Source organism: Lycorma delicatula, chromosome 4 (assembly GCF_047948215.1).
Source record: "Lycorma delicatula isolate Av1 chromosome 4, ASM4794821v1, whole genome shotgun sequence".
Classification (NCBI taxonomy): Eukaryota; Metazoa; Arthropoda; class Insecta; order Hemiptera; family Fulgoridae; genus Lycorma; species Lycorma delicatula.
Genome location: NC_134458.1, coordinates 7880725 through 7906888, shown reverse-complemented (window position 1 = coordinate 7906888; position 26164 = coordinate 7880725). Strand labels below are relative to the sequence as shown.

General features: G+C 32.1%; 1 protein-coding gene across 4 annotated transcripts in view; it reads left to right on the top strand.

Annotated features, from left to right (window-relative positions):
- The window catches only part of Usp32 (Ubiquitin specific protease 32), a 138205-nt gene that overhangs the window by 89569 nt on the left and 22472 nt on the right, over nt 1-26164 (top strand). For 3 of the 4 annotated variants that reach the window (XR_012756017.1, XM_075362252.1, XM_075362250.1), the window contains 9 exons: nt 101-206; nt 1678-1851; nt 3838-4012; nt 8067-8218; nt 10622-10796; nt 11288-11358; nt 12560-12760; nt 16444-16634; nt 24989-25196. Coding sequence is in view for 3 of the 4 variants with exons in the window: in XM_075362252.1 (XP_075218367.1) it covers nt 101-206; nt 1678-1851; nt 3838-4012; nt 8067-8218; nt 10622-10796; nt 11288-11358; nt 12560-12760; nt 16444-16634; nt 24989-25196 (1453 nt within the window). In the remaining variant the exon portion in view is untranslated. The remainder of the gene's footprint in view (nt 1-100; nt 207-1677; nt 1852-3837; nt 4013-8066; nt 8219-10621; nt 10797-11287; nt 11359-12559; nt 12761-16443; nt 16635-24988; nt 25197-26164) is intronic. The other variant, XM_075362251.1, reaches the window with a different exon arrangement.

The following is a 26164-nucleotide window of genomic DNA, read 5'->3' as shown; positions in this document are numbered from 1 at the left end:
TTGTTTAATGTTTTTAGTTATAAATATATTATTTTATTGAAAAAGCATTGTTTTTTTGTGTATTATTTTAATTTAATTTTCATTTCTTTTAATTCCATAGACAAAATTCTATGGGAATGAAAGGTCATATTGCAAAACGTTATGGTGATCTTATTCATGATATTTGGAGCGGTACTGTTAAAACAGTTGCTCCATTAAAGTTGAGGGTGAGTATAAGAAATCTTTATGTTGGTTAGTATGCAATAGATAATGACTTACTAATATAAATTAATATGTCAATATTTTCTTAAATATTCTTTTAGAAAAATTTTATTGTATCAGAAATGGGTTTGGGTCTGTATCTTTTTGTTGATGGAAATCTTTTACTGCACATTGTTGTGTTGAATTTTAGATAATTGATATCCCAAAGATATTTTTTAAATTAATGAATAGTTGCAGGTTCTTTTATTAAATAAATGGATTAAAAATATACAGAAAAATTCCTCTCAATTGTTTTAAGTAGACAGAAATAAAATTGTGGTAGAAACTCATTTATCCAAATTTGATGGGAAGAGTACATTTATAAACAAAAATGACATAATCTGATGTATTATTAGCTTTTTGGAAAAAGTATTATCTGTTCAGTAAGTTATGCAAATGTTAACTTGTTTAAATGTTTGTGGACAAATTTTCACATAAAATTATCAAATATACATTATCAAGTACACATTTGCATACAGGGTATGTAAATATGTATTATAATATCCATCAAATATAAATCTATATAACAAGCAAACTGTGTGGTTTTTTTTACGGTACTGATGCTTGTTTAGTTATCTTGCAGACAGTGAAATACTTTATATTTTATGTTTTAGAAAGTATTAGGTCTGGATTTATGGGATCCAAGCCCATATTTTCAAAGTGAATGGAATTTTTGGCATGGTCCTAACAGGATCAAACCTGTACCAATAGAGCCAAAAGTAGAGAAGAAGAGATCAAGGGTTAAGAAACAGTACAATCTATCTTTTGAGGAACAGCAGTATGAGTTGGACTACACTAATTTGAGATTAGCTTAAGGCATTGGGCATCCATCCAGTCCACAATCCCTTGGGAGATAAGGACTTTTAACCAGATGGAGAGCACATTACCGATCAACAATATTGAATTGTTCTGTATGGATTAACCTGAAAACAGATGCAGTGTTCCTAAAGTAACAGCATATCACATCCCTGGAATTGTATGGAATGTGGAACTATTCAGTCGAAATATTAACTGTCAAACCTCCATAACTTTAATGAAAGTAATTCTAAAGGTGAAGAATGTCTTGTTCCTAGTAAATTTCAGATGTTTATTTATATATTTTACAGCTAAAAAGAAATTTAAAGCTTAAATTTTTATGTTATCAGTGCTTACTGAGCTTACATTTTAAGTCATGTATTAATGAATTCTGTGTTTTCATTTTGGTTAAACTGATGAAAACTAATTTAAATTATAAAATAATCAAGTTTGATATTATACTAGAATTTGCAAATAATTTACATATTATGAATCATATCCAAATATAGGTGTCAAGAAAAAAAAAATTAAATTTATTTATTTTGTTATGAGTTAAGTCAACAACAGATTTTTTTTAAAAATAAGTTTCCACTTCACTGTTATGAAAGATTAGCTTATCAGCACGTAATTATTTTATTTCAGTGGACAATTGGAAAGTACGCACCAGTATTTACAGGAACCCAACAGCATGATTCTCAAGAACTGCTTGCATTTTTACTTGATGGTTTACATGAGGATTTAAATAGGGTTGTTGATAAACCTTATACTAAAGTAGAAGATAGTGATGGAAGACCTGATGTTATTGTTGCTCAAGAGGTGTGTGTTGGTTATTACATAAATGGTGATAATTTTTAATTATGTTAAGCTCTTCTTTTGCTTATCCATATTTTCTTTAAATATTTGTGGTAGAAAAAATGAAGATTTATTTAAATAGTACAACTTTTTATTTACAAAATTATCTTCCTCATCTAAAAAAATTATAGTATTAAAATTATAATGTTTTAAATTTTAAAACAGAATAGTATCTTGCTGCTTACTGTAATATATAATCTGTGGCTGAGCTGAAGTTCTATAACTGTATATGAGTGTATGGGATTTATTAATGACTTCTTACAATTTAATATTTATTCCATGATAATGTTTTTCACTTGAGTTACATCAAAAGCAGTTCTATGCAGGCATGGTTTTATTTGTGTAGTGTGCAGAATTTTCCCAGTGTTCTGTGCTATATGGGACTTAAGATATTTAGTCTTTGGTAATTTTAATTCATTGTTTCAACAGCAGTCATATATATATTTATATTTACTGTTTTTTATGGTTTTTTTTTCAATTTTGTGTCATTTATTACTTTATTTATATCAAGTTTATTACTTTTTGTTTGTCAAGCATTCTGCAGTTAGATTGTAATCTTATTTAACCTAAGAATATATATTTTTACTGGTAGATTTTCAGATTTGTGTATTACATCTTACACTTCACGTATTTAAAAAAAAAATTCACCTTGTCAAGTGTAGTACCCTTACCTCAAATAAAGGCCTACATTTATTCATGTTATTAATTCTATTGTACTTTTTCCATGTAATATTCCCATTTTTCAGAACATTTTCTGGTCTTAAAGAAGGAGTATCAAAAAATTTTATTGCTCAGCTAAAGGATGCTGGTAGTGTATTATACAATTTACTGTTAATTAGTCTGTTAATGTTACGTAAATTTAATGCAATGTATGGCAATAGTATGTTAACGCTACTGAGTACTTTGAAAGTTTTAGTTTCTCAGATTTATTTTATATTTCCAATTTTATTTTGTTGTTTTATATTTTATTTATATAAAACTTTTCTATAGCTTATTCTATAAAATTAAGAGGTTAAATTCTTGTGTTGTTGTAAGAAAATTGTTTTATTTATTGTTCTAATTGTCAGTAAATTAAGAGTAAAAAATATATAATTTATTTTAATATGAAATCTAATTAATTTATTATTTTGAGAGTTAATGGCTATTGTGATATGCTTTTATAATCTGATCACTATAGAAACGCTGAAAAACATTAGCTATGAAGTAGAATTAATTGTTACTGCAGCTACTATATTATTTTTATCTTTTATTATTAATTTGCATCATTAGATAATTATTTTTTTTACTTTTAAGTAAAAATATAAATATTTTTTTATATTTTTAAAATTAGTTATATTTATATTTAGTTAGTTTATATTTTTAAAATTTTAATGCGGCAACTTGTTATTTTTATTCTTATTCATTGTTATAAGTTACCATAGCGATCATGACTATACCAATATTCAATCAAATAATGGGTTCTGAGCAATATGGTTTATAAAAATCTGATTGTATCATTGGAACATCTGGTACCCTCTTGAAAAATTACATAATTGAAATCTTAAAGAGTGCACCTTAAATCATAAGGAATGTATTAGCAGATGTTAAACGGGTATGTTATAATTTGCCCCTTCAGAAAGTCTTTGAACCTTACTCAGTTATTCAGTTGTTAATGTTTTGTTGTCAGTTGTTATTGTTGTTAATGTTAATGTTATTCACTTGCTTATAACTGATGTAGAGTCAGTGCTATTTAGAAATAACAAACAAATTTAAAAAATCATTTTGTATAGAAAAATTCTTAGCTTGTAATAAACATCTCTTCTGTTAGATACCTTAAAGATGTTTTTAAGCGATTTTGATTTTATATTTGTTTCTGTGGCAGTTGTTTAATATATTAAATTCATGTAAGTTTAATGTTTTGTTTCAATCTAAGTAAAATTATCTATATGAATGTTAAATATCTGTGTTTAGTCATGGGAAGCTACAACTCTAAGGAACAGATCAATTATTACTGATTTATTTTATGGCCAGCTGAAATCATCAATAACCTGTAGTGTGTGCGGATATGAATCTGCAAAATTTGAAGCCTTCAATTCATTATCTTTGCCTTTGCCTTTGGAATCATTCGTGCATGTTCAAGTTATAGGTAATACTTTTTTTGTTGTTTGCTAGTTTGTAATTTAAAAGAATAAACAATTCATTTGTTTGCTTTTAATGAAGCTGTTGTCTTTGAATAATTGTGATTGATTTAACTATTGAGTATCGATTTATGTTTTCCTATGTATTGTACAAAGTTTTATCATTTGTATAATCTGGTAGAGAGCAAAAGCTTTATTAAGTTGAAATTTATGTGATTACATAAGATCATTAACATTCCATATTGTAAAGTTAAACTCTTTAATACTGCTCTTGAAATGACATATCTTTAGTCAGTGTCTACTAAATTATTTATGTGTAAAAATACCCTGTATAAACTGGAGGTATTATTTAATGGATATGTTATTTAACTCTGGAAGTTTTTCACTAAAAGAAAAAGACAATAGATGTTTTATGCCTTATAATTACAGAAACACGGTTTGGTTACGAAATAAAACTTCAGTAGTTTTTTCATTATTTACAAAAAAAAATTTATTTAAGGTAATATTGCTCAAAAATGATCATGTGTATCTGATTTGGGAGGACTTGTCACTTGGATGATGTGTGCATAGCGAAAGTGGGAGTGAACGTTATGTACTTATATATGTGTGAAAGTGTACAAAATGGAACAACTTATAATATTTTATAACTAAATACTATACTATAGTTCACAAAAACATTGGCTTACTTTTCATTCTATGCACAAATATTCCACAAAAAACAATGACGTTCTGTTAGTAATGCATAAATATTTTATATAAAGTTTATAGTACATTAAATCTGATTACTTTAATAATAATAATATCATATATATTTTAAGAATCATAAAGTATCTTTGAATGGCAAATCCTTAAATGTATATACGCACTAAAAAATTGGTTTAAACAGTTTTACTAAACTCATTTTTTGTCATAATTAGCTTTTAGCTGTTTAATGTTTCTACCCCACTCTTATCACTATCATTACCTATGTGATTGCAGTTAATCACAATCACTGTCGTTAGCACTTAATTTACTTCTATCTTCTGTATTTATTAATATTCTTTCTTACGCAAATATTCTTTTATATTTATTAATCTTTCTTTCTTTTCTTTGTTGTATTAAACAATTGGTATTTTTTTAATAATAAATCATTTTTTTTATATTTCCTTTACTTTTTAACATTTTACACTCTTAATCATTTTCTGTTGTAGAAGTTACTCTGTCGTGAACTAACTTAATTCATCTACATTAAAGGTTTTATTCTGTTTTGCAACAAAATCTTTTATATTCATCCATATGTACTCCATCAGATATAGGTAGGGATGTTAAGCAGTTGTAAAATATTATCCACATTTTACTAACAAAGTATCAATTTTCTACGTCATGAATCTATTTTCAGGTTGTTTTATTAAACTATATAATTCCGGTTTCAACATATTGGCATTAAACTTCATTGTTATTTATCCAATAATTTAATCTTTTCTGGAAAAACTTTTGTGCAGAATCTATTTTAATGTTATGATAGCCACATTGCCTGCTACAACTGACTTCTCGTTAAATTTAGTATCGCCCTTTTTATAACAAGAGTAAATAATTTAAATAATTAGAATTTGATAATCTCTGATGTTTTGTCCAAATTTAAACAAAAGCAACAAATTCATAAAGCCATTTTTACCACCTTCTTTTATAATGCTATATTTATCTTCTGACATAGGAGTGAGTAAACTGGAAATGTCGTGTGGAATGTCAGCCCATGTATAGTATGAGATTAATTAGGTTTAGCACAAATTTCATTGGTATTAATAATGTGGCCGGTCTTGTCATTTGTACGCCTCTGTTGACCAAAGATATGAACTCTTTTCACAAATTTCAATTGGTAACTTACAGTTGTTAAGAAATTTTTTCTATTGAAACCCTGATTTCTTAATTACACACCGCAAAGCCCATTTACCTACCCCCCTTTAAATCTATCATTCTTTCAAAATAGTGAGAATTGCTGGGATAGTTGTAAGCAGTCATTATGTGTGATGAAACTCACTAATTATTTTTCTTACAGTACAATGGATCAATTTTCTCTTTTCCTCTTGGCCGTTTTTTTTTTTTTTTTTTTTGTGAGGAATAGAAAAGATAGTACCACCATTGTGTTTTGTCTCTACCAGAAATTTCTGAACCCTTCTTCTTGATATTTTAATAGATTCTGCTATTCCTTTTTGAGTAAAATACCCTTTTTTACTGACTCCTTCTTGATAAAATTAAAAATGTTTAAAATAACCTTCCTAGTTTGGCTATGTAAAACTTAACTTCCTCTAATCTTGCTTTCTGTGACAGGTAATTATAAAAATTCAGTGTAACATACAAATACTAAATTTTATTAAAGATGAAAATTACAAAGAAGAACAGCAAATAAAATAAAACGAAAAAATAGACATTGAAACAGATATAATATAAGAAAAACAATATTTTTAGACAATACTATGTAACACAATCTTACCTGACATTACTTACACTAAATTGGTATATTAACCTATCCTCTACCGCCAAAGATTTACATCAGAGCTAAAACGTTTAGTGGGGGGGGGGGCACCATATTCCACCAAATAGCTTATAATGAAACTCATGACAAGCTGGCTTACAATAACAGATAAACAATGGTAAGAATGTAACAATAATGAGGTTAAAATATTACTAAAATAGGGTCATAATGTGTCTTCATTCAATTTTCAATGTACAGATTATCTGTTTTAAAATTGATAAGTATTTTACTCAACTATATTAATGGAAATGCTATCTTTTTGATCTGCATTATAGAAAACAGCAAAGAAACTTGTTTTTCTTTCTGTTTTCTAGAGAAGATTTGGGCTAAGTATGGATCAGTAACCTGAATCCTTTCTATGTTGAGTACAGCTTACCTTTCTTAGACTCATTCTTTTATCACTTCTTGATGTGTATCGGAACCACTCCCATCATCAGAACTTATTGTACTGGTACTTTTAAATTTCTGTTAATCTTTATGTAGTGTTTAGTCAATGCCCCCTCCCTATATTTGATGTTATGTCTTACCTTGTTTTGACAATGAAGTGGTTCCAAAACATGTCAACAAGTGATAAAAGAATGAAGCTAAGAAAGGTAAGCAGTACTCAAGATAGAAATTGTAGTGATCTTAGCAGAAAAGATAAAATAGTAATTATTATCTTAATAACAACAATTTTAATTTGAATCTTCTCCATTCTGTTATTCTGCCTTCATAAATAAGAGAACAATTCTTTAATGTTTTCTATTCCTAATTTTCCTTTCTTTTAACTTATCCAACTATCATTTATTGGTCTACTTCTTGAATTTTTCCTTGTATTTTATTATGGGGTATTGCTTTTGGTATTCTTTTTCTGATATTACCTGCAAATGATCAGTCCACCTTAATCAGATTCAAAAGACTTTTCTTTTGGAAAGTACAAATGCATAATTTTGTTGGAAATAATATTTACAGCTAAAAGGTTTTTACATTTTATTTATAATGGCCTTCAAAGTTTTTTTTACATATAAACTAGTTAGCACAAATCATCCCAGTTACATTATTATGCCTGGCATTTTTTATTTAATCTGATTATATAACTTATGTTTAAAATCTATTAAATCACTGAATGTTTTACAATTTTTGTCTGATAACTTTTCTTTACTAAACCTTTGCATTAATCTGGAAAATTTGTAATTTGGACAATTTCTCTCATCTTCTTTAGTACAAATTAAGAAATTATGTTGTATGTATAGTTAAAAAAAAGTTAATTTCACAAATTACTTCATAATTGTGAGGTTTAAAGGTTTGATAATGTAAGAAATTTAGGTGATTGATTCTTAAGTATTACTTATTATTTTAAAATTTCTTCTGTGAGAATGAAAAATGGTTAAATTAAATTTAAAAATAATGATTACTATCATTACTTTATTACTATCACTATTGTTTATATATGTACAATAATGGTAAACCTATTAAAAGTAGCTTTAACTGTAATCTTTATAAAATTTCATTTAATTATATATAGAATGATTAAAAATAAATAATACAGTTGGTTTTTATTTAATTTACAGTTCTTAATTTGAATGGTTCAGTTCCTGTACAATATGGATTACGTTTAAATGTTGATGTGACCTTTGCTGTATTGAAGACTAATTTATCTAACTTGATAGGAATTCCTGCATCATTACTAAAAGTAGTTGAAGTCTCCGATGGTGAAATTAAGGTAAGATGTGTTGTAATTCAGATTTGTTACTGAATTGTTTTCAATATAGATCATTACTTCTATTTATGTGTTAAAAGTGTGTGCAAAAACATATTATGTACATATAAATAAGTTTTAAATATGAAAAAAAGTGCAGTTGTGCCTCACCAATTGCAGTTTGCATATTGTACAAAACTGTAAACTATAAATCATTAGGCATAGCTCAAGTATATTTGTTTTCTAGACCAGAAAAATTCTCAATTTAAAAAAGTAATTATAAACATAGACTATATTTAAACATGAAAAAAAACTTTTAAGGTTACTGTATTCTATATTGTATAAATATATAAAATAATTTTTATGTAAATAATAAATGTATATGTTCCAATATATAAGTAAATGAATTGAACTGTAATCATTTATGCAAAAATAGATTTGTGATCAGCCAAACTGTAAAAATTGAGATATTGAATGTATATATGTACATATGTATTTCAAAATTACAAATTTATTTTGCAGCAAATATATTGGTGTTTCTTGAAGTATATTCTGGTCAGGAACCAGCAGTTGGTGGTGTGGATTACTTCAGTTTTCCTGTATTAATTTGAATGGAAATGCAAATTTTCTGAAAAGTAGAATTAGTACATTTGTGTTAAGAAATAAACTGAAATAAAGTATTGCAAGTCACGTTGTTAATGATATTTAACATATCTACTCTCAGTATTAGCAGAGTAAAACTCACAGTTATTTATATGTATATACTTCTATTAAATAAACCACCTAGAACAAATTATTGAGGCAAGACATATTTCACCTTAATTTTTCATGAAAGGTTTTATAAAAATGTCTCCCTCAAACATGTGATGGTTTATCAAATTGAAATTTTGAATTTCAAAAATTAAAAAAGAAATTAAGTCTAAATTCAAATAAACCATCAGACATTGTTTGAGGGAGACGTTATAAAAACTGCAACAAATAGCAGCATTCATATAAATTAATACACAGTTATCATTATTTTAGTATTTTTATTTTTTTATTATGCAGTAATGGAATTATTTCAATCATGACTGAGGATGCAGAATACCACAAAAGTACTTTCATGAAAGATTAAGGTAAGACATGTCTTATTTCAATATTCTGTAGTAGGTGGTTTATTTAAATACAACTTAACAGTACAGAAGAATAATATGAATCTTAAAATTGTCTTTATTATTATTTCCATTATAATTTTATTTGATTTTTTTTTAAATTATTGAAAATGCAAAGCCATTTTTTTTTTATAATAGTTAAAATGAAAGCCAAGACTGTAAGAACTGAGACACCTCTCAGTTGGTTATTCCAGTTTTATTACTATAATATATGTGACTGCACTAAGGTGTGAGTCATCTGTCTGTAACTTGGAGATTACTCATTCACACAGTCTTAACCCTGTAGATCACATAGATGTTATTACTAGTAAGGCTGCTCAAGCTCTCAGTCTTCTCATCAGTTCAAAATGGGTCTGAGTGTGGAAGCTGTGAGGATTGTTTATGCTGCTCTTGTCAGATCAGTTCTGGAGTTTGGGAGTGTTGTTTCATCACCTAATCAGTTTGGACACATCCAGAGGATACAGGACAGATTTTTGTGTGTTGTTGGGGTCAGGTATGGGATGGCTTTGATAATACCGGTCTGTGCCACTGAATGCTGTGGAGGAGGTCTTGGAGGTGAAACCATTGCTTAGGAGATGACATCTGCATGATGTTATATTTCTCCGAAAAGTTCTTGTCGGCAAAGTGGGCTGTACTGAATAACATAAGCTGCTTGATTTCAGAATTCCAAGCTGTACTTGTTCTTTACACCTGTTCAGCTGTTGTGTGTGTTCTCTACACCTGAGCTTCATAGTACTATTCCACGATTTTACAAGCTCGGCAAACTGGCCTCTCCACTCCATGACTTCTTTTATGATGATGTCTATCAACTAAAAAAAAAAATATTTAATTCCTTGTAATATGTTACTATGCCCTGTTCTCTTTGTGGATTTTTTCTGATTAATTGGCTACACTCATTCTTGTTTTGTTGTGCATTTGGTTTTCCTATTACTATTACTGTTGCATTGTATTGTTATATTGTTTTTTTTGTGAATTAGCAAATGTCATTGATAAATATATAAATAGCTATGTGTACTTATACCAATAATCTAATCCACATGCCTGGTCTGTCTTGGATATAGGGCGGTTACATCGGAAGAAAAATGTTTATATACCCTATATTAGTTTGGTAGAATTGCAAACATTTATTTTTGATTAACAATAAGGAAAGTTATTTACATCGATAATTTAAGTGACTTTTTATTTATGATTGTGTATTTGTCTGTATGTTAGTGTAGTATTTTTTATAGTTGAATATGATTTATCTGGGTAGTTTATTATTTTTTGTTTTTTTAAGGTAGTGCATTCTGATGACTCCAAAGTTAAAAGTCAAAACCAATCTTGTGAACCATTTTATGTTTATGAATTACCTGGAGATGAAGAGAGATTATCGATTAATTCCCAAAGATCTCAGAGGGAAGCGCAAACCTTTACTGCTATTCAAAGATCAATTCAACCTCATCCATCTATGGGTAAGACAATTTTTAACATATATATAGATAATACGAGGCCTATTCAGAAAGTATCCGACCAAATTTTTTTCTTGAAAAGACTTGGATGCAAGTGAGTAGTGTAGAAATGTTCCTTCTGTTCCAAACTTGATCAAAACTGCATCCTTGGGGCACCCTGATGTTACCATTTGTGGTGAGATCAGATAAGGGGATTAAACATTTTTTCAAAGTACTAGGACCCTTTGTTTTCAAGATAGTTATTATTTTTGATCTGATATTCAGATCCTGTTATCAATTTGGAATATTTTTCACAATCAGAATCACTATTGCAGCTGAAATTGTGAACGCAATTCATTGTAAAGCTTCTGCTTATATATTTCACTTCTTTAGTGTGTTTGGTTGTTGTTGTTTTAGTAGGAACTCTATGACCTAAGATATATTTCACTTGATTATAAAACTAATTGCTTGTGATAATTTTTATGAGATAGTTTGAATCTAATTTTATTTATTAGCAGGTGGTGCACGAGTAGGTATTGTGACTGAAGAATCTTCTGCATTCCCTAACATATCTAGTGATTTAGAGGTGAGTATTTGTTACTTTTAATTTTATTTAATTAATATTTTATGTCTTGTTTTTTCCTAGGAAAAAATGAGATAATACTGGTATTTTTTTGGTGTAATAATATGTTGAACTTGTTATATACGCCAACAAAGATCATCCAAAAACATAAAAATTTTCTACAAGTTCAATGCAAACTTATACAGATTATATTTAAAGCACTTTTCGAATACATTGATTTGTCTAGTTATCCAAATAATGTCTCAGGTAATGGCTTATCTGATTGAAAAGTTTATATAGAACTTACTGTTAAATTAATGTGTTTGTAGATGGTTTTGTCAGTAGTTTTATTGATTGCTACACACTAGACAATATGTTCAATAAAATTATTTGTATGTATATATTTATTTAATAATACTAATAGGAATGATTTTTACATGAACAGTAGGCGCGAAATGCTAGACTGATGTGTGTCACATTCCCGATCAGTTACAGTACCGTAATAAAATCATATAATAAAAAAGGAAGATATATTTGAATGGCTAGACAGGATTTATTTTAATGCTGCAAGAAGAGGACTGGAAGATATTGTTTTGTCTAAAAATAATGTTTGGTGATTGTTTAAACCCAGTGAAATTGTTTGGCAGAAAAAAATTGGACGCAGAAAAAAGCTGATTTACAGTGTTTTTAGGTTATAGATAAGTAGACAGAAGAGTAAAAATGAGTTGGAGAGTTCTGTGAGATACATTATATGTATATAATTGAATTGCTCTCTTTTAATTTTTTATTTTGCCGAAGATTATTTAAATTAACTAAAATAAATAATTTGTAAAATATGCAGTAAGAGTATATTTTATAATTATAACAAAATGCTGTAAGACCTGAGAAATTTCTAATTTTGCATAATTCTCTGTATTTACATATTTATTGGCTCTTGTACATGAATTTATCTGATTTTCCCAATTAAAATCTCACGTACTGTTATTGTGTTATAATCAGTAAATTTTTTAAACTTAATAATTAAAAATTGACATTTGTAAAGCCTTTTAGTGATAAAATGTACTTTTAGTGCAGGTAATTAAACTTCGTTGTAAGATAAGCAGGCAGAATATCACAATCATAAGTACATGTCATGCTGTGATATCATCATAGCACATGAATGCATCTGTGTTGTTACAATGTTCTTATCACTGGTAGGATGCAATAATGATTTATATTTTTGTAGAGTCCACTTATGGAAGGAATAATGAGCAGCGAATCAGAAATGAGTGATGCTTCAGAACGAGCTGGAATTCCTCCATCATTAGTTGTTGCCGGACAGACGGATAGTGGTAATTGTAGCGCCAGCAGTTCTAGTTTATCTGATAGCACTGACGCTATGCCACTTCACCAACCTAATTATATCATTGCCCTTCATCGAAAACTGGTAACATTTCATTTGTATTAATAGTTTTTGATTGATGATATATCAGGTTTTATTTTTTCAGTGACATGTTAATTAATTTTTATGGCTTTCATGTTACATCAACAAATTCAATAAATAAAAACATAATGAATGAAATTGAAAAACAGATTTAACATAAAAGTTTTTATTATCATCATAGGAATCTTAACTTTTCAACAAGCCAGTTAAAACTGACCGTATTGTGATTAACATTATCACAAATTAAAATTATTTTATTTATGGAAGTGCAGATGTAAATAAACAGACTGCTGAAAGTAGTAGCAGATAGTTGACTGCTGTGAAAATAATTGCAGTACTGTAATAATAGTTTTTTTTACATCATATCAAGTTGTGAAAATTACAGGTCAAAAGTTGCTAAATATACAATTAATATAAAATGTTAACGTTTTACATAGATCTGTAGTATATAAAAATAAATAGTTATGTATAGACTACAGTCATTTAATTGTAAGTATAAACACAAAATAAGATATTGAATTTGTTATGCATTCATATTGAGTGCACCTCAATTATTAAATTTACGTTACATCAAGCACCTGAGGTACTTGGTGTAGCTAATGGTTGTTCTTTAAGAGTAGTATGTTGAGTACATAGTCTTTGATAAAGGTGTTGCTTGTAGAGATTGATGGATTGGTAGATTACAGCAGCCTTTTTTTTTCGTGGGTTTGGCATAGTGAATAACATAATGGGTAGTGATTAAGGCATATTTATATTTTATTCTTCTGTAATAACTACTTATTATTAAGAGCATTATTCTCATACTACTGTAATACGACTCATTTACTTTTAATGAGAATTTATTGATAGGATGTTAAAAGTTGTTTCTTTTTAAATTATATTTATTTTTGTTTTTATTATATTAAATCATCTCGCTACGTTAAACAATGTTCATGTTAGTTGCTACGTATAAGTATTACTACCCTACATAACAACTTGCCTACTTGTGCAAGTTTTCATTCTTCATTGATAAATCTTTATCATTCTCTCAGATGCCATTCTATCTTCTGCATTTAATTATATGTTACCTTTACAAACTTGATCTAAGCATATCAGGGTTTAGGCAGAGCTTCTGGTTATAATTACCCAAATAGTTTTTAAAGGAAAATTAAATATTTGTGGGTTTCATGTTAATATATTTTCTGTTGATTAGTTCATGTTGATTCACAAAAGTGTAGATATTTTTCGTAACTAGATCTACTATGTTGTTTTCAAAACTTGAAATAGTGTAAAAAAACAATACCTTCCACCAAGAATATTTATACTCGTATGTAAAAATACATTTTGGGGGTATAAAAATTGAACCACAGTTACTGAAATCAAGAGATCAGGACATTCAACCAGCGATATCAAAAAACACATTCTCAAAGTTTAATTAAGAAATATTACTTGCAGAAAAAAATTAAAATAGAACTTATTCTGTCATCTCATTATAGAATTGGGTGCTACCTGAAGATGTTAACCATGTTGTGAAAATTTTTACAAGTGCCTGTACTAAAGAAAAGCCTTGTAAACATTTCCAGTCTCGCATTAACCGATAAATACAGTGAAATGAATGATTAAACACTAGGATTTCATATGGTTTTAAGCGCACACCGTACAGTTTTCATAACTACATAAAAAATAGTAATTACAAACAAGGAGCCCATCACAAATGCGGATCGTTTGGGCTGATGAAGAAGTCGTTCAGTAGCTTTGGGATCTTATAAACCGTATTATACAGAAATTGAATTAAAAAATTTATTGTTCTTAAATTTATTACACTTCAGCGTGGATGTCACTAGAAAATAAATATCATTTTTATGTGAAGCCTCTTCCTGTGTTATAACGTAACGGTTAAACAAACAGAAAAAATGTAGTAAACAAACAGAAAACAGAAAATGTAGTAATATTTTGATTTCTTTAAAATCAAATTAGTGTTACCAGTATAGCTTACTGGTGTTACTAGTATCAGCGTATTGATATAGATTAAAATTTTCTAGGAGTTAGAACTCACAAGGGCAGCAGGTGGTCAGCATACATTGGATTTTATGCCCTTTTGCAGGGTGGTGTGGTAGGTAGAAGAAGGATCCCTACTCTAAAACCAAAATGGTAGCTTCCAACTCAACCCCTGTTTCCAGATCAATTTGATTTAAAGATTTTCAAGTAGCTTATTTATATATTTACCTACAGTCACAACAGTGGCAGCAGCTGAGTGATAAGTATTTAAGCCTCGTGGTCAAGAGGTCTTGGGTTTCTAGTCTGCATATTCGGTTTTTTAGTTTTATTTTTTCTTACTTTTACACTAATGCATTTGCCTTTTTTAATTATATAGTATTTATAATGATAATAATATTTATCAGAATCTGGAAAAAACTTTATGAATTTTATGTTTGCCGATTATTATTTTGACTGATAATTATTATCCTAATTAACAGTTCCTGTTTTATAATACTTGAAAAAAATTAAAATAAATACATTTATTTTCATGTTCTGCTTGACTGTTACAATGAGAAAATATTTATATTTCATTAGTTTCTTTTTTTTTGTATATTATCATCCTGTGGATTGTAACAGGCATATTAAAAATTAAAATAAATAAAATTTGAAAAAATTAAAATAAATTATTCTAATAAAAAAAACCAGATATGTTTGTTTATTTGTTAATCCTTTATTCTCCATGTGATCTTTATTCCCGTATGTTTATAAAGGTAAAAACCTTTTCATTAACCTAAAAAGGTTAATGATTGTTATAGTAAAAATAGTAATTGGCAAACATGAAATTCATATAGTTCTTTCTAGATTCTTATAAATAATAATATAAAAAATCATTCTGTTAGTGTATGTGTAGAAAAAAGTAAGAGTTAAATAAAGGCATAGAGACCCAAACCTGAGACCTCTTGATTATGAGACTGGAATCCTTGTTGCCTGACTGTTGCTGCTGCTGTAACAGTTCAGACACAAATAAGGTATTTGAACTGCTTGAAAAACTTTAAATGGAGCTGAATTGAAGCTCCATTTGAAACCCCCTCACCTACCACCCTGCAAAGGAGCATCAGTAAATTCTGTTGTAGGCTGACCAACTGCCCTTGTGAGTATATTATCCTTTACATTTTAAAACATTCTGCTTTCTTTCTCGCTTAGCCTATTTAAACTTGTTATTGTCCCTGGCGATTTCATATCTTCTGTAGTAACTCTTTCAATGCTTTTCCTTACCAATGATTGATTATACTTTCTTATATTTCTTCTATTTCCTTTTATCTGTAATACAACCTTGTGAAATTTGGAATCCATTCGGGATTATTACTCAAACTGTTCTTCTTTTTTACTATTCAGTTGTTTTTATAAGCTGTAAATTCTGTTTAAATTTCAATTCTCATCACTTTTTGCCCTATCCTTGATAGATTAACAGATTTTGCCACAGTTGATAGATTAACAGTGATAAGACGCATATTTATAATATTGGTTGTGCATATCAATTACATTAAGGTTGTTGTAGGCATCAACTGCATCTCTATTTTCACTTGTTCTCCACATCTTTCAGATGTATTTATTTGATATAAGTTACAATAGTTAAAATAAATGCTCACATATTCTATAATTTTATTAATTAAATCTCTTTAACAGTGTATTATCAAGATAATTTTAGCCTATTAATAATTTTACAGCTGAGGCAAGATATGTATTTCTTATCTTCAACAAAAATTAAACCGCAGTTATTCGGATTACCGGTTATAGTTCCTTGTAGTGATAGTACTACTCATCAAGATCTCTACCAGTCTGTCTGGACTCAAGTCGCCCGACTCGTTACTCCACTTCCGCCTTCAGAATCTACACCACCTAATCATGCTATGGACTGGTAAATATAACTATTAGTTAAATTAGTAATTAAAAATGATACTGATAATAGTTAAAATTTAGCTGTTACCAAGAAAGTATAATAAAAAACCTTGTGTTTTATGGGTTTTCACATCATAGTCAGTAGTAAAAGATGTTACATAAATAAAAGATGTAGTGTCATAGTAAACATTTGTGCCAGATTTTTTTTTTTTCAGATTATTTAAAACGATGAAATATGTTTTATTTTTCTCATAATTTGTTTTGAATATTCTGATTAAAACAGTCTGAATTGTTCATTAAAACATAACTCAAAAACATTATATTATAATTTTAAATTTTACTACTGATGATGATGTGTTCAAAGCACTCAAGAATTTTCTGTTGTATTTTGGATAAGGTGTATTTGTTTTTATTAAAAATTTTATGGTAAATTTTAAATGATTGATGCCTTCAAAAATACAATTAAAATTTAGTATGTTGTAATATGTTTATTTAACATAAATACAAATTTTATTCTTGTAGTTTAGTTTAATATATGTAGGATGAGAATACAGTTTTGATTTTGTTATTAACTTGTATTACATTTGTTCTTTATCAGTTACAGAATATTTTTTATGTATTTTGGAAATGTTGACAGTTTGCTTTTCTGGAAGGTAATATCCATATAGAAAGTTGTGTTAACCTATCGGGTTGGTCTAGTGGTGAACGCTTCTTCCCAAATTGCTTTGGAAGTCAAGTATTCCAGCGTAGAAAGCCTAGTAAAGGCAGTTATTTTTATTTGGATTTGAATAGTAGATTGTGGATATCAGTGTTCTTTGGTGGTTGGAACGGAGCGCAAGAATAGCAGGAATTTTTTTTCTCCCTACTAATTACAGAACCTGGACAAATGTCCCTTGCTGCTGTGTCTTTCTATTTTATCTGGCGGGTTATCATCTGTTTTGTGGTGGTTATAGATTATATTTGTTTAATTTTATTTATGGATGGATTTCATATTTGCATTCCGGTTTCTTAGATCAATGAGAAACAATTGACTGGGGCTGATATGGGGATACTAAGCGTGTATCTGCTTTGTACTTCCGGCAATATCCTCCTTCAGTCCGTTCTTTGAAGTCCTTTTGGTGCTAGAGCCTTTCAGTCAAACAGGAATTTGCCTTCCATGGGGGCCCTAGTGTTTGGAGGAAGCTTTCAGACACACGTGTGCCTGAGAAGGGTTTGGGGGGATCGCATGGACACTGTCATTGTGCTGGTTCACCTGAAACTGACATAAAAAGAAGACATCTTCTGTATTGCAAGAAAGATATAACAGACCTCGTTCAGAACAATATGACAAACCTCTCATGTTTCAACCTACCTGATTATTAAATTTTTATAAAATTTAATTTTTTATATATATATATATATATATATATATATATATATATATATATATGCAGAAAAATCTCTTAATGTTCCTGATCGCACGTGAAAAAAATTTTAAAAAACCCTAATGTTGAAAAATATTAATTAGGATAATTTGGGCTTAGATTCAGATGTTTTCAATAAAATTTGAACGTTAACAATTTATTTCATTTATCATTTTGAATAATTAAGTGGTCTACTAGTAAACATTGGTCAGTCATATAAGATATATTTCCGTTAGTAATAGTGACTATTAAATTAGGTTGGGAACAACATAATACCAAGTCAGTGGATTTGGTATAAAAGGTTTAAAAGATATTTTATTTTATTTTGTTTACTTGACTGTAGACAAAGGGTCCAGCCAAGTAGCAGCGTCTTATCTATTTCCTGTTGAGGACACCTTCAGAGCATAATACAACAAAACCATGTGTTCAGTTATTAAACACTCGTTAGGACATTAGATGTTATCTATATCTATCTATTGTATATCTATATCTATTGTAGGATACTATAATGGGGTAGATTAAAGTAATATTGATTCATGTATTTATTTTACATTTAATTTGAACAAAATACAACACAACTAAATGTTTAATTATTTTTTAAGCACTAGTAAGGGTGTTATATTACATTTTATAATTCAGTAGTATTGCATGATACTGAAATGGAGTAAATAAAATTGATTTAATTTTGATCAAAAATAAACATTTTATGAACTGTAAAAAATACATTTATGAACTGTAGCAACTTTACACTCAATATGAGACTTTACACACACATCTCTTTTTAATGACCTCGTAATAAAGGCCCGCAATTATTTGTGGGAGTTCCCTGTTGGCTCACCCAATGTAGAGGCTCCTGACCTGGTCTATCAAACACAAACCCTTGTCCCGCCTTTTCATGGTGGTTCATCTAACACAGCATGAGGCCTTTTCCTCACACCTTGCTGTGTAGGGTCCTCTCGGCAGATGTCCCTGAGATGGCTGTGCTCGGTTACAGCTGCTCTCCCAAACAGTCCACGTGCCTGTGCTACACCCACTTCCGTCATGGTTTTTATGTCTGTGTCATAGTGAAATGTGGTGTTTCTGACAAACCACAGCACTCTGAAAATCATCTGCAGCGCCACGTTTTGGATGGCCTCCAGCTTTTTCTGAAACGTACAGCACAACAGAGCTCCCTATGCCGGGCAGGCGTATGTCACAATTGGCAAGACATAGAGTCTGTATATGAGTATCTTAGTTGCCTGCGAAGTGGGGCTGGCTCGATTATGCACTGGGTATAGGGACCCCCTGGCGGCCTTTGCCCTTTGGGTAACATATTTTACATGTTCCCCTAAGGTAAGCCGTTTATCCAGGCCTACTCCCAGATATTTAACTTTTGTATCAAAGGGTGTTTTTTCCTCTGAGATTTCCAGCTGTCTGGCCAGAGTGCATTGCTTATATGTGAATAGCATTGCCACTGACTTTTCCCTGTTGACCCTAATTCTCTACTTATCAAGCCATGGCTCCACTAAATCCAGCTGCTGTTGGAGTCTCGACCATGTAATCCATATTTCAGGATGTGTAGTAATATGCCATATCATCACTGTATAAAGCGGTGTTGATGCCTTCCGACAACAGCATATTGTTTGTATATATCCTTATCAACTACCAGGGTGATAACCACCAGAGTTATTGCCCTCCCAATCTCCCAACGCATACTGTGAACTGTCTTCCCAGTAGGTGAGACCTTATTAGCTTGACATGGCCACCAGGGACCATTGTGTGAGCAAGTTTATACAATAGGCCTTCATGCCAAACTTTATCAAAGGCTTTAGCCACATCCAAAAAACGGCCGCGGTCACTGCTTTCTGTTGAAGCCTTCGACAAGGCTATCCACCAGTCAAACTAGTTGGAAGGTCGTCGAGTGGCCTTCTCTGAACCCAAACTGCTCAGACTGAACCTCTGGCCCAAGAATCGCCAAGTCGTTAGAGGAAAATTTTTTCAAACAACTTTGACAATGGTGGTAGTAAGGAAATCAGCCTGTAATTCTGGGGGGAATATAGACTTCTCCCCAGTTTGGGCAGGCATACCACCTTCACCATTTTCCAGCATTCTGGAAAATATCCTACATACAAAATGGACATGAAAAGGGTGGTCATGGTTGCTATGAGAGTGGGAATGTTCTGGAATGCTCAGGCCTTTATCCCGTCCACCCCTGGCAACTTATCAGGGCTTGTGATTTTGATAGCCGCAATCACTTCTGCTTCAGTGACGCAGTCTATTTCCCGAGGGGGTGGTGGCATCCTCTACCTGAGCGAAGTAGTCTACAAGGAAAGACTTCACCTCGGTTGCATGGTCGTTGTTCGGGTTTGGAGTGAACTGTTCCTCCAGTGTGTCCGTGAAGATCTCCGTTCGGTCTGACTCGGTATAAGCCAAGAAACCTCCTCCCAGCACCGGGTGGTGAGACCTCTTTCGTTTGCGTAGCCGTTAATTCAACCTGAACACTGAAGAGATGTCGTCGAGATAAGACGAGATAATCTTTTTAAGATTCTTCGTGATGTTTTGTTAGCAACACGTTCACCCTGTTTGTTTGTCTGGAAAATGCCTGCTTGTCGTCGGGAGTGAGGGTGAAGCGATATCTCCTCCTCAGCTGGTGCTTTTCAAGAATTCCTTGGAGATATGAAGTGGGAGATCATTGCAGAGGGGCCATGCAGCCTTCTCCGTAGTGCTTTAAGACAGAACCTTGTTTATGGATGACGTGACGCGATCGACTGTGTCATCGATGCCCTCTGGTGTGGTAAGGAGTTCTGGATCTACCAACCTAAAATCCCGTAGGAGAGCCTCATGGAACTTTCTCCAGTTCACTAACCTTCGGGGAGTTGGTGGTGAGTCTCACTCGGCCCCTCCTAGGTCCAACTCCAGTAAGACCAGAGAATGGCCCAAGCTGAGGTCCTCGATCGTTTCTATTGTGAACGATATTTCTACTTCCCTCAGAATCACAATGTTGAGCTCGTCAGGTCTCCACCAACCATTTGCACTCACGAAGGTGGGCACTTCAGGGCTTGTGATTACTAGCCTGCGAGCCCTTACATCTTCACATAACCTGGCATTAGCATTTAGTAAATGGTTATTCCGAGACATGTGCTTAGAAATGAGATCGCCCATGAGTATGAAGTGACAATATCACGAAATACAAAGCGACTATCACGGCGCAGAGCCATGATAGTATGCACTGGTGTATTTAAAACAACCTCCTACGAGGCTACTACTGTATTGGGAAAGGCTCTCCCAATTGATTTAGTGGTGAAAGTTCGAGCAGTCATGTGGAAGTTGCGAAGAGGTCGGGAGGCCGAGGCATTTGGGATGCCACCGGAATAAAATTTTGTGCAGTTGCCCATCCCCCGTCTGTGGAAGAGGCTATGGAGCCTCGCGATGGAGACATGGCAGCTTGAATGGCACACCACGACTAAGGGACGATCCTTGTATAGTTTTATACAGGATCTGGGGGGATGGTATGCCTCGAGTTCGTTTTTAAGGGCGTCTGGGTGCCCAGGTGCTCACCAACCATGTAAACCTGAACCAATATCTGTTTCGGTTTCGCCTGGTGGCTGATAAGTTATGTGTCTGCGGGGAGGTCCAGTCAAACGTGGTTGCTATGTTCAACCGTCATCGTTAATTTTAAGGGTTGTGTAATGTAATAATGACTCCTAAGCTCTGTTGTAGGAATCCTTCCTTGAGATAATGGCTGGCCACCAGCCAAACTAGCTCCAAGCGCTGTTAAATGGTGGACAGGTACTAGCTGGCATACAGCAACCGAGGCATGGCAGCCTAAATTGCTGCCTTTTAGATATAAGAACTTCAATAGTTTTAATTGTAACAAGGGGTGTGCCTCCCCGATTTAGTTTTATTGTTGACAAGTGAGCGACTGGGACACTTAAGCGGGTGTTGTACGGCACTCTCCTTAATTTGCTCACGCAAGTTAGGTAGCTCATTAGGATCGAGGTCGCTATACCGTTTTTTAGAGGCACAGTAGCCGTTTCTCGGCACGGAACATTTGGTCTATGCTCTAGGGCGACCGAATGGGGTGGTGGTGGGAGAAATGCCAGCTAACCAATATGAGTATGAAGAGACCATCCAGCACAGCATCTAGGTCAGTGCCGGGTACAGCTGAGTTTGGCTTGTTATATGTCAAGACAGTCCGTATACCGTGCCTAGATGTATATGTATGCAGGTCTGTTCCGTGACATCAGTGTGGACCTCAACTCTCATATACATGATTCATCTGTGGACTAAAATACCGGTTCCACTGCTGGCGGGGCTTCAGCATGGCACTACCCTGTCAATTCTGAAGGGTCAGTGATTTGTTCGAATTGAGGTGCGTTTTTGCTAACGGTGTCACATCAATTTGTAGGTCATCAGCCAGATGGCATAGCTCCGCTGTCTTGCCTGCTACGGAATGCACATTCCACTGCAGCAGTTGCAAAGTTTGCCTAGCCATAATAGGTGAGTAAGGTCGTGATGCATTCAATCAAGGACTGGAGTAGGTCCCTAATAGATTTCCCCTGTAACAGGCAGGGCAGTATAGCCATTATTTTGGGTAGGACATCCTTTATTGACAACCTTGCCAGAAAGTTGTTCCTGGTGCTCTCCTTTGAGGACGCGGCTTCCAGCTTTTACCTGTCGGGGTGGCTGGGTGTTTTTGATGCCATCTTTGGTGGGTGCCAAGCCTCAGGATCTCTTGCGAGTTTTGCCACACTTTTAGTTTTCGTTATCACCTGCTGTGGTTTTTCCGAATTTTTGGTTTCTTTTGTCGCCTGCGGTGTAGTCTTAATTTTGGTTTTGGTTGGTTTTGCAACATTCTCGGTCACTGAAATCTGTTGGGGCTTTGTGGTATGGGAGGAGGTGGTGCCTCTTTTCCCAGCAGTAGGGGAGCCGTGGGCTGAACCTATTGTGGCTGGGGTTTTGGTACCCCCCGGGTGACCCACGCCCAGCTATGCCCATCAGTGATCACGGACTTTTGTGGGGTGCCCTTCTGTCAGGCCGACTTCTCCTTGTAATAAGGCCATCTCCTATAATTTGCTGGGTGAGGCCCCTTGCAATTCATGCACAATGGGCCCTTCTTGCAACTTAAGGCAAGACATCGTTTCGTGGTCCCCACCACACTTGATGCAGAGCATTGTCCTGCAGCAATAGTTTGATGAGTGGCTAAATTTTTGGCATCTGTGGCATTGAGGATGGCCCCCTCGTGAGATGAATACCGTCACAGTTATTTTACAGTAAAACATATCGTCCAGGTCACAGATGCTTCTGATGGCTGGCGTTCTTTTAAATGCCACAAGGCACATAGGGGTTTCCCTACTGTCCCTTGTGGTCAGCTTTTTCACTGATGCCACATCATAGCCTAGTGAGGAGAGCTCCTCTCCTACTTCTTCGCAGGTGGCCCCAAAGGGGATACCACAAAAAAAAAAAAAAAATTATATCTAAATTTTAACACCAGTATAAGTTTAAATTCACAAAAATAATAAATTAACTTATTTAAAAAAAATAAAAATTAAGTGGATAACGCCTTACATTAGCGTAAGTTGCTAATACAAGCGGGTGGTTAAACTTGGAAAAGTCTCTATCGGTGAATGACTAAGTACAGTTGAAGTAAAAATGATTTACTTAATACTAATCAGTACTTAATCTATGAAATAGTTTGAAAGTAATAGAATTACTTTGTCATAAGCCTAAAAATAAAATCTACGTATTTAACTGATTGTTAGACACTGTTAAAAAAAAAAGAACTTATTTAAAATAAATGTTAAAACTTATCTGGTTTGACCAGAAGGTCAAACAAAAGATATAACGCTATCGCCGGCTGGACTGGGCGTCCTAACAGTATGTTGGTGACGACACTCGAAATGTTATTCAGGTACACACAACACAGAACAATAGAAAACACGTCTTTTTACAACCAATGCTAGACAAAGACTTCTTTGTTGGTTGGGTTTCAATTAACCACACACCATAGGAATGGTCAAACTGAGACTGTACAAGACTACACTTCATTTATACTCATACACATCATCCTCTGAAGTAATAACTGAATGGTAATTGCCAGTGGCAGAACAGGAAAAAAAGAAAAAAAAGAAAGTTGTGTTAGAGTGGGAAATCAAATCAGTATTTTAAATAAAAGTTTTTAAGAGATAAAAGAGAAAATGAGTCTGATGATCACTGTTAATTTTAAGTTACAGCAGCATTGTTTTATTTTTTTACATGGTTAATGGCCATGAGATGTACCTGTGAAATCGTTTATCTTTTTTTTTATCCAGTACATTATCCCAAGAAACTTAGTATTGTACTGGTTACTATGCTAAGTTTTGCTATGGTGGACAAATAGTTTTCACCATGTGTCCATCCAGTGTATTTTATAAATGTTCCAGCAAGAATCTACTTTTTAATTTTTGTTTTTAAGTATTATTTAAGGGTCATCAACCTGTACTTGATAAGTGATCTGAGCCCATTTATCTACTTAGGTAAAATGTCAGGTTATGTACATCATTGGATTGAAGTCCTTAAACCTGAAAGCTATGCATCACTTGTAGATAAACAAGCTTGGTTTCTTTCATTACTGATCTCCACAGTACTAGTAAGAGAAATAGAAAATATAACAGATAGATTTAATTGGGTTTTCATTAGTATTTTTAGTTGAAAAAACTTTATACATAAAGGTTATTCGTATCTTCTTTTGTGAGATCTGCTAGTTGAATGCACTCGGATAACATTGCAACAATACATAGGTTAACCCTACAACTGACCAAGGATTAGATAATGTATTGAATAAAATAAATTGTTGAAATTGTAGAAAGAAAGCAAATTATAAAGAGAAAAAAATTAGGCTTTGTTGAAGAGAAGTAGCTTCTTTTAGGTAGATATATCTCATTATTTTTAGCCGCTCCATAAAAATTATTTGTATTAAAATTATTGAAATGTTATTCTTCATTTATTTCAGTGATGATAGTTTAGGATATGAATTTCCATTCGTATTAAAAGCAGTGAATAAAGAAGGTTCCGTTTGTGCCTGGTGTCCATGGACCAGTTTTTGTCGAGGCTGTCGTATACAGTGTAGTGATGCTGAGTTTTCGTTCGGATGCTCTTGCCTTGCAATAGATTGGGATCCTACAGCATTACATCTTCGTTACCAGACAGCTTTAGAAAAGGTTTGTTGTAATTATGATTATATTTCGAAACAGAAATTGTTTATTTCGATTTATTGATTTTTAAATCGATTATTTATCAAAATTGCTGTGATTCTCTGTATAGTTACAGTGTTTAATGTACCTTTATTTAATCCTTTTATCGCATATTTATTCTCCTTTCCTCTTCTAAGTAATGTAATTTAGAACTAAAAATAATTTTTTCTCTTTCAAGTATGATTATGAAATTCTTGAAGGAGAAATATACACTTATAAAAAATATTATAACTAATAATTCTTCTTTACAATTTTTCAATAAGTTTTTTGTGTTAAAATAGTTAAATTTAGTCTTTATTACTTAGCGTAAAAACTACATTTATTTTCTACTTTCTACATATCTGCCTTCAACTCGTTTGTCATAGGGTTTTCATTAGCTTCTTTATTCCCTTTTCAATAATTTCTACAGCTAGTGAGTGACTTAACCAAGCAGTAACATCATTCTTCAATTTGTTATTGTCAAACCTTTTTGATGCAAGCCGTTGTTTAAGGTGAAGAAAAAGAAAATAATTGCTAGGGGCTGTAGAGTGGATGATTAAAGATTTACCAACAAGATTTTTCAATTGCGTCAGTCTGATTTATCGTTGTGGCTGGGCATTTTCATACAAAAACAATACCTTGAGATAGCATTCCACTTTGTTTGTTTTTTTTTTTTTTTTGGTTCTTCCAAGATTTTTTAATGTTTCAGACTACATATCAGCATTCACAATTAGTTCTGTAATCACAACCAGAAAAACAGTAGCCATAAGCTTCTTTACTGAAACTGAACATTCTTGTATGAACTTCGATCTAAAGATGATTAATGCTGCCATCTCATTGGCTGTTGCTTTGTCTTGATGTTTGAATAAGAAATTCAGGTTTCATTAATTGTAAGCAATTTGTCACCTTCATTTTCATAATGCCACAAAAATTCATGCACTGCAGCAAGATCTTTT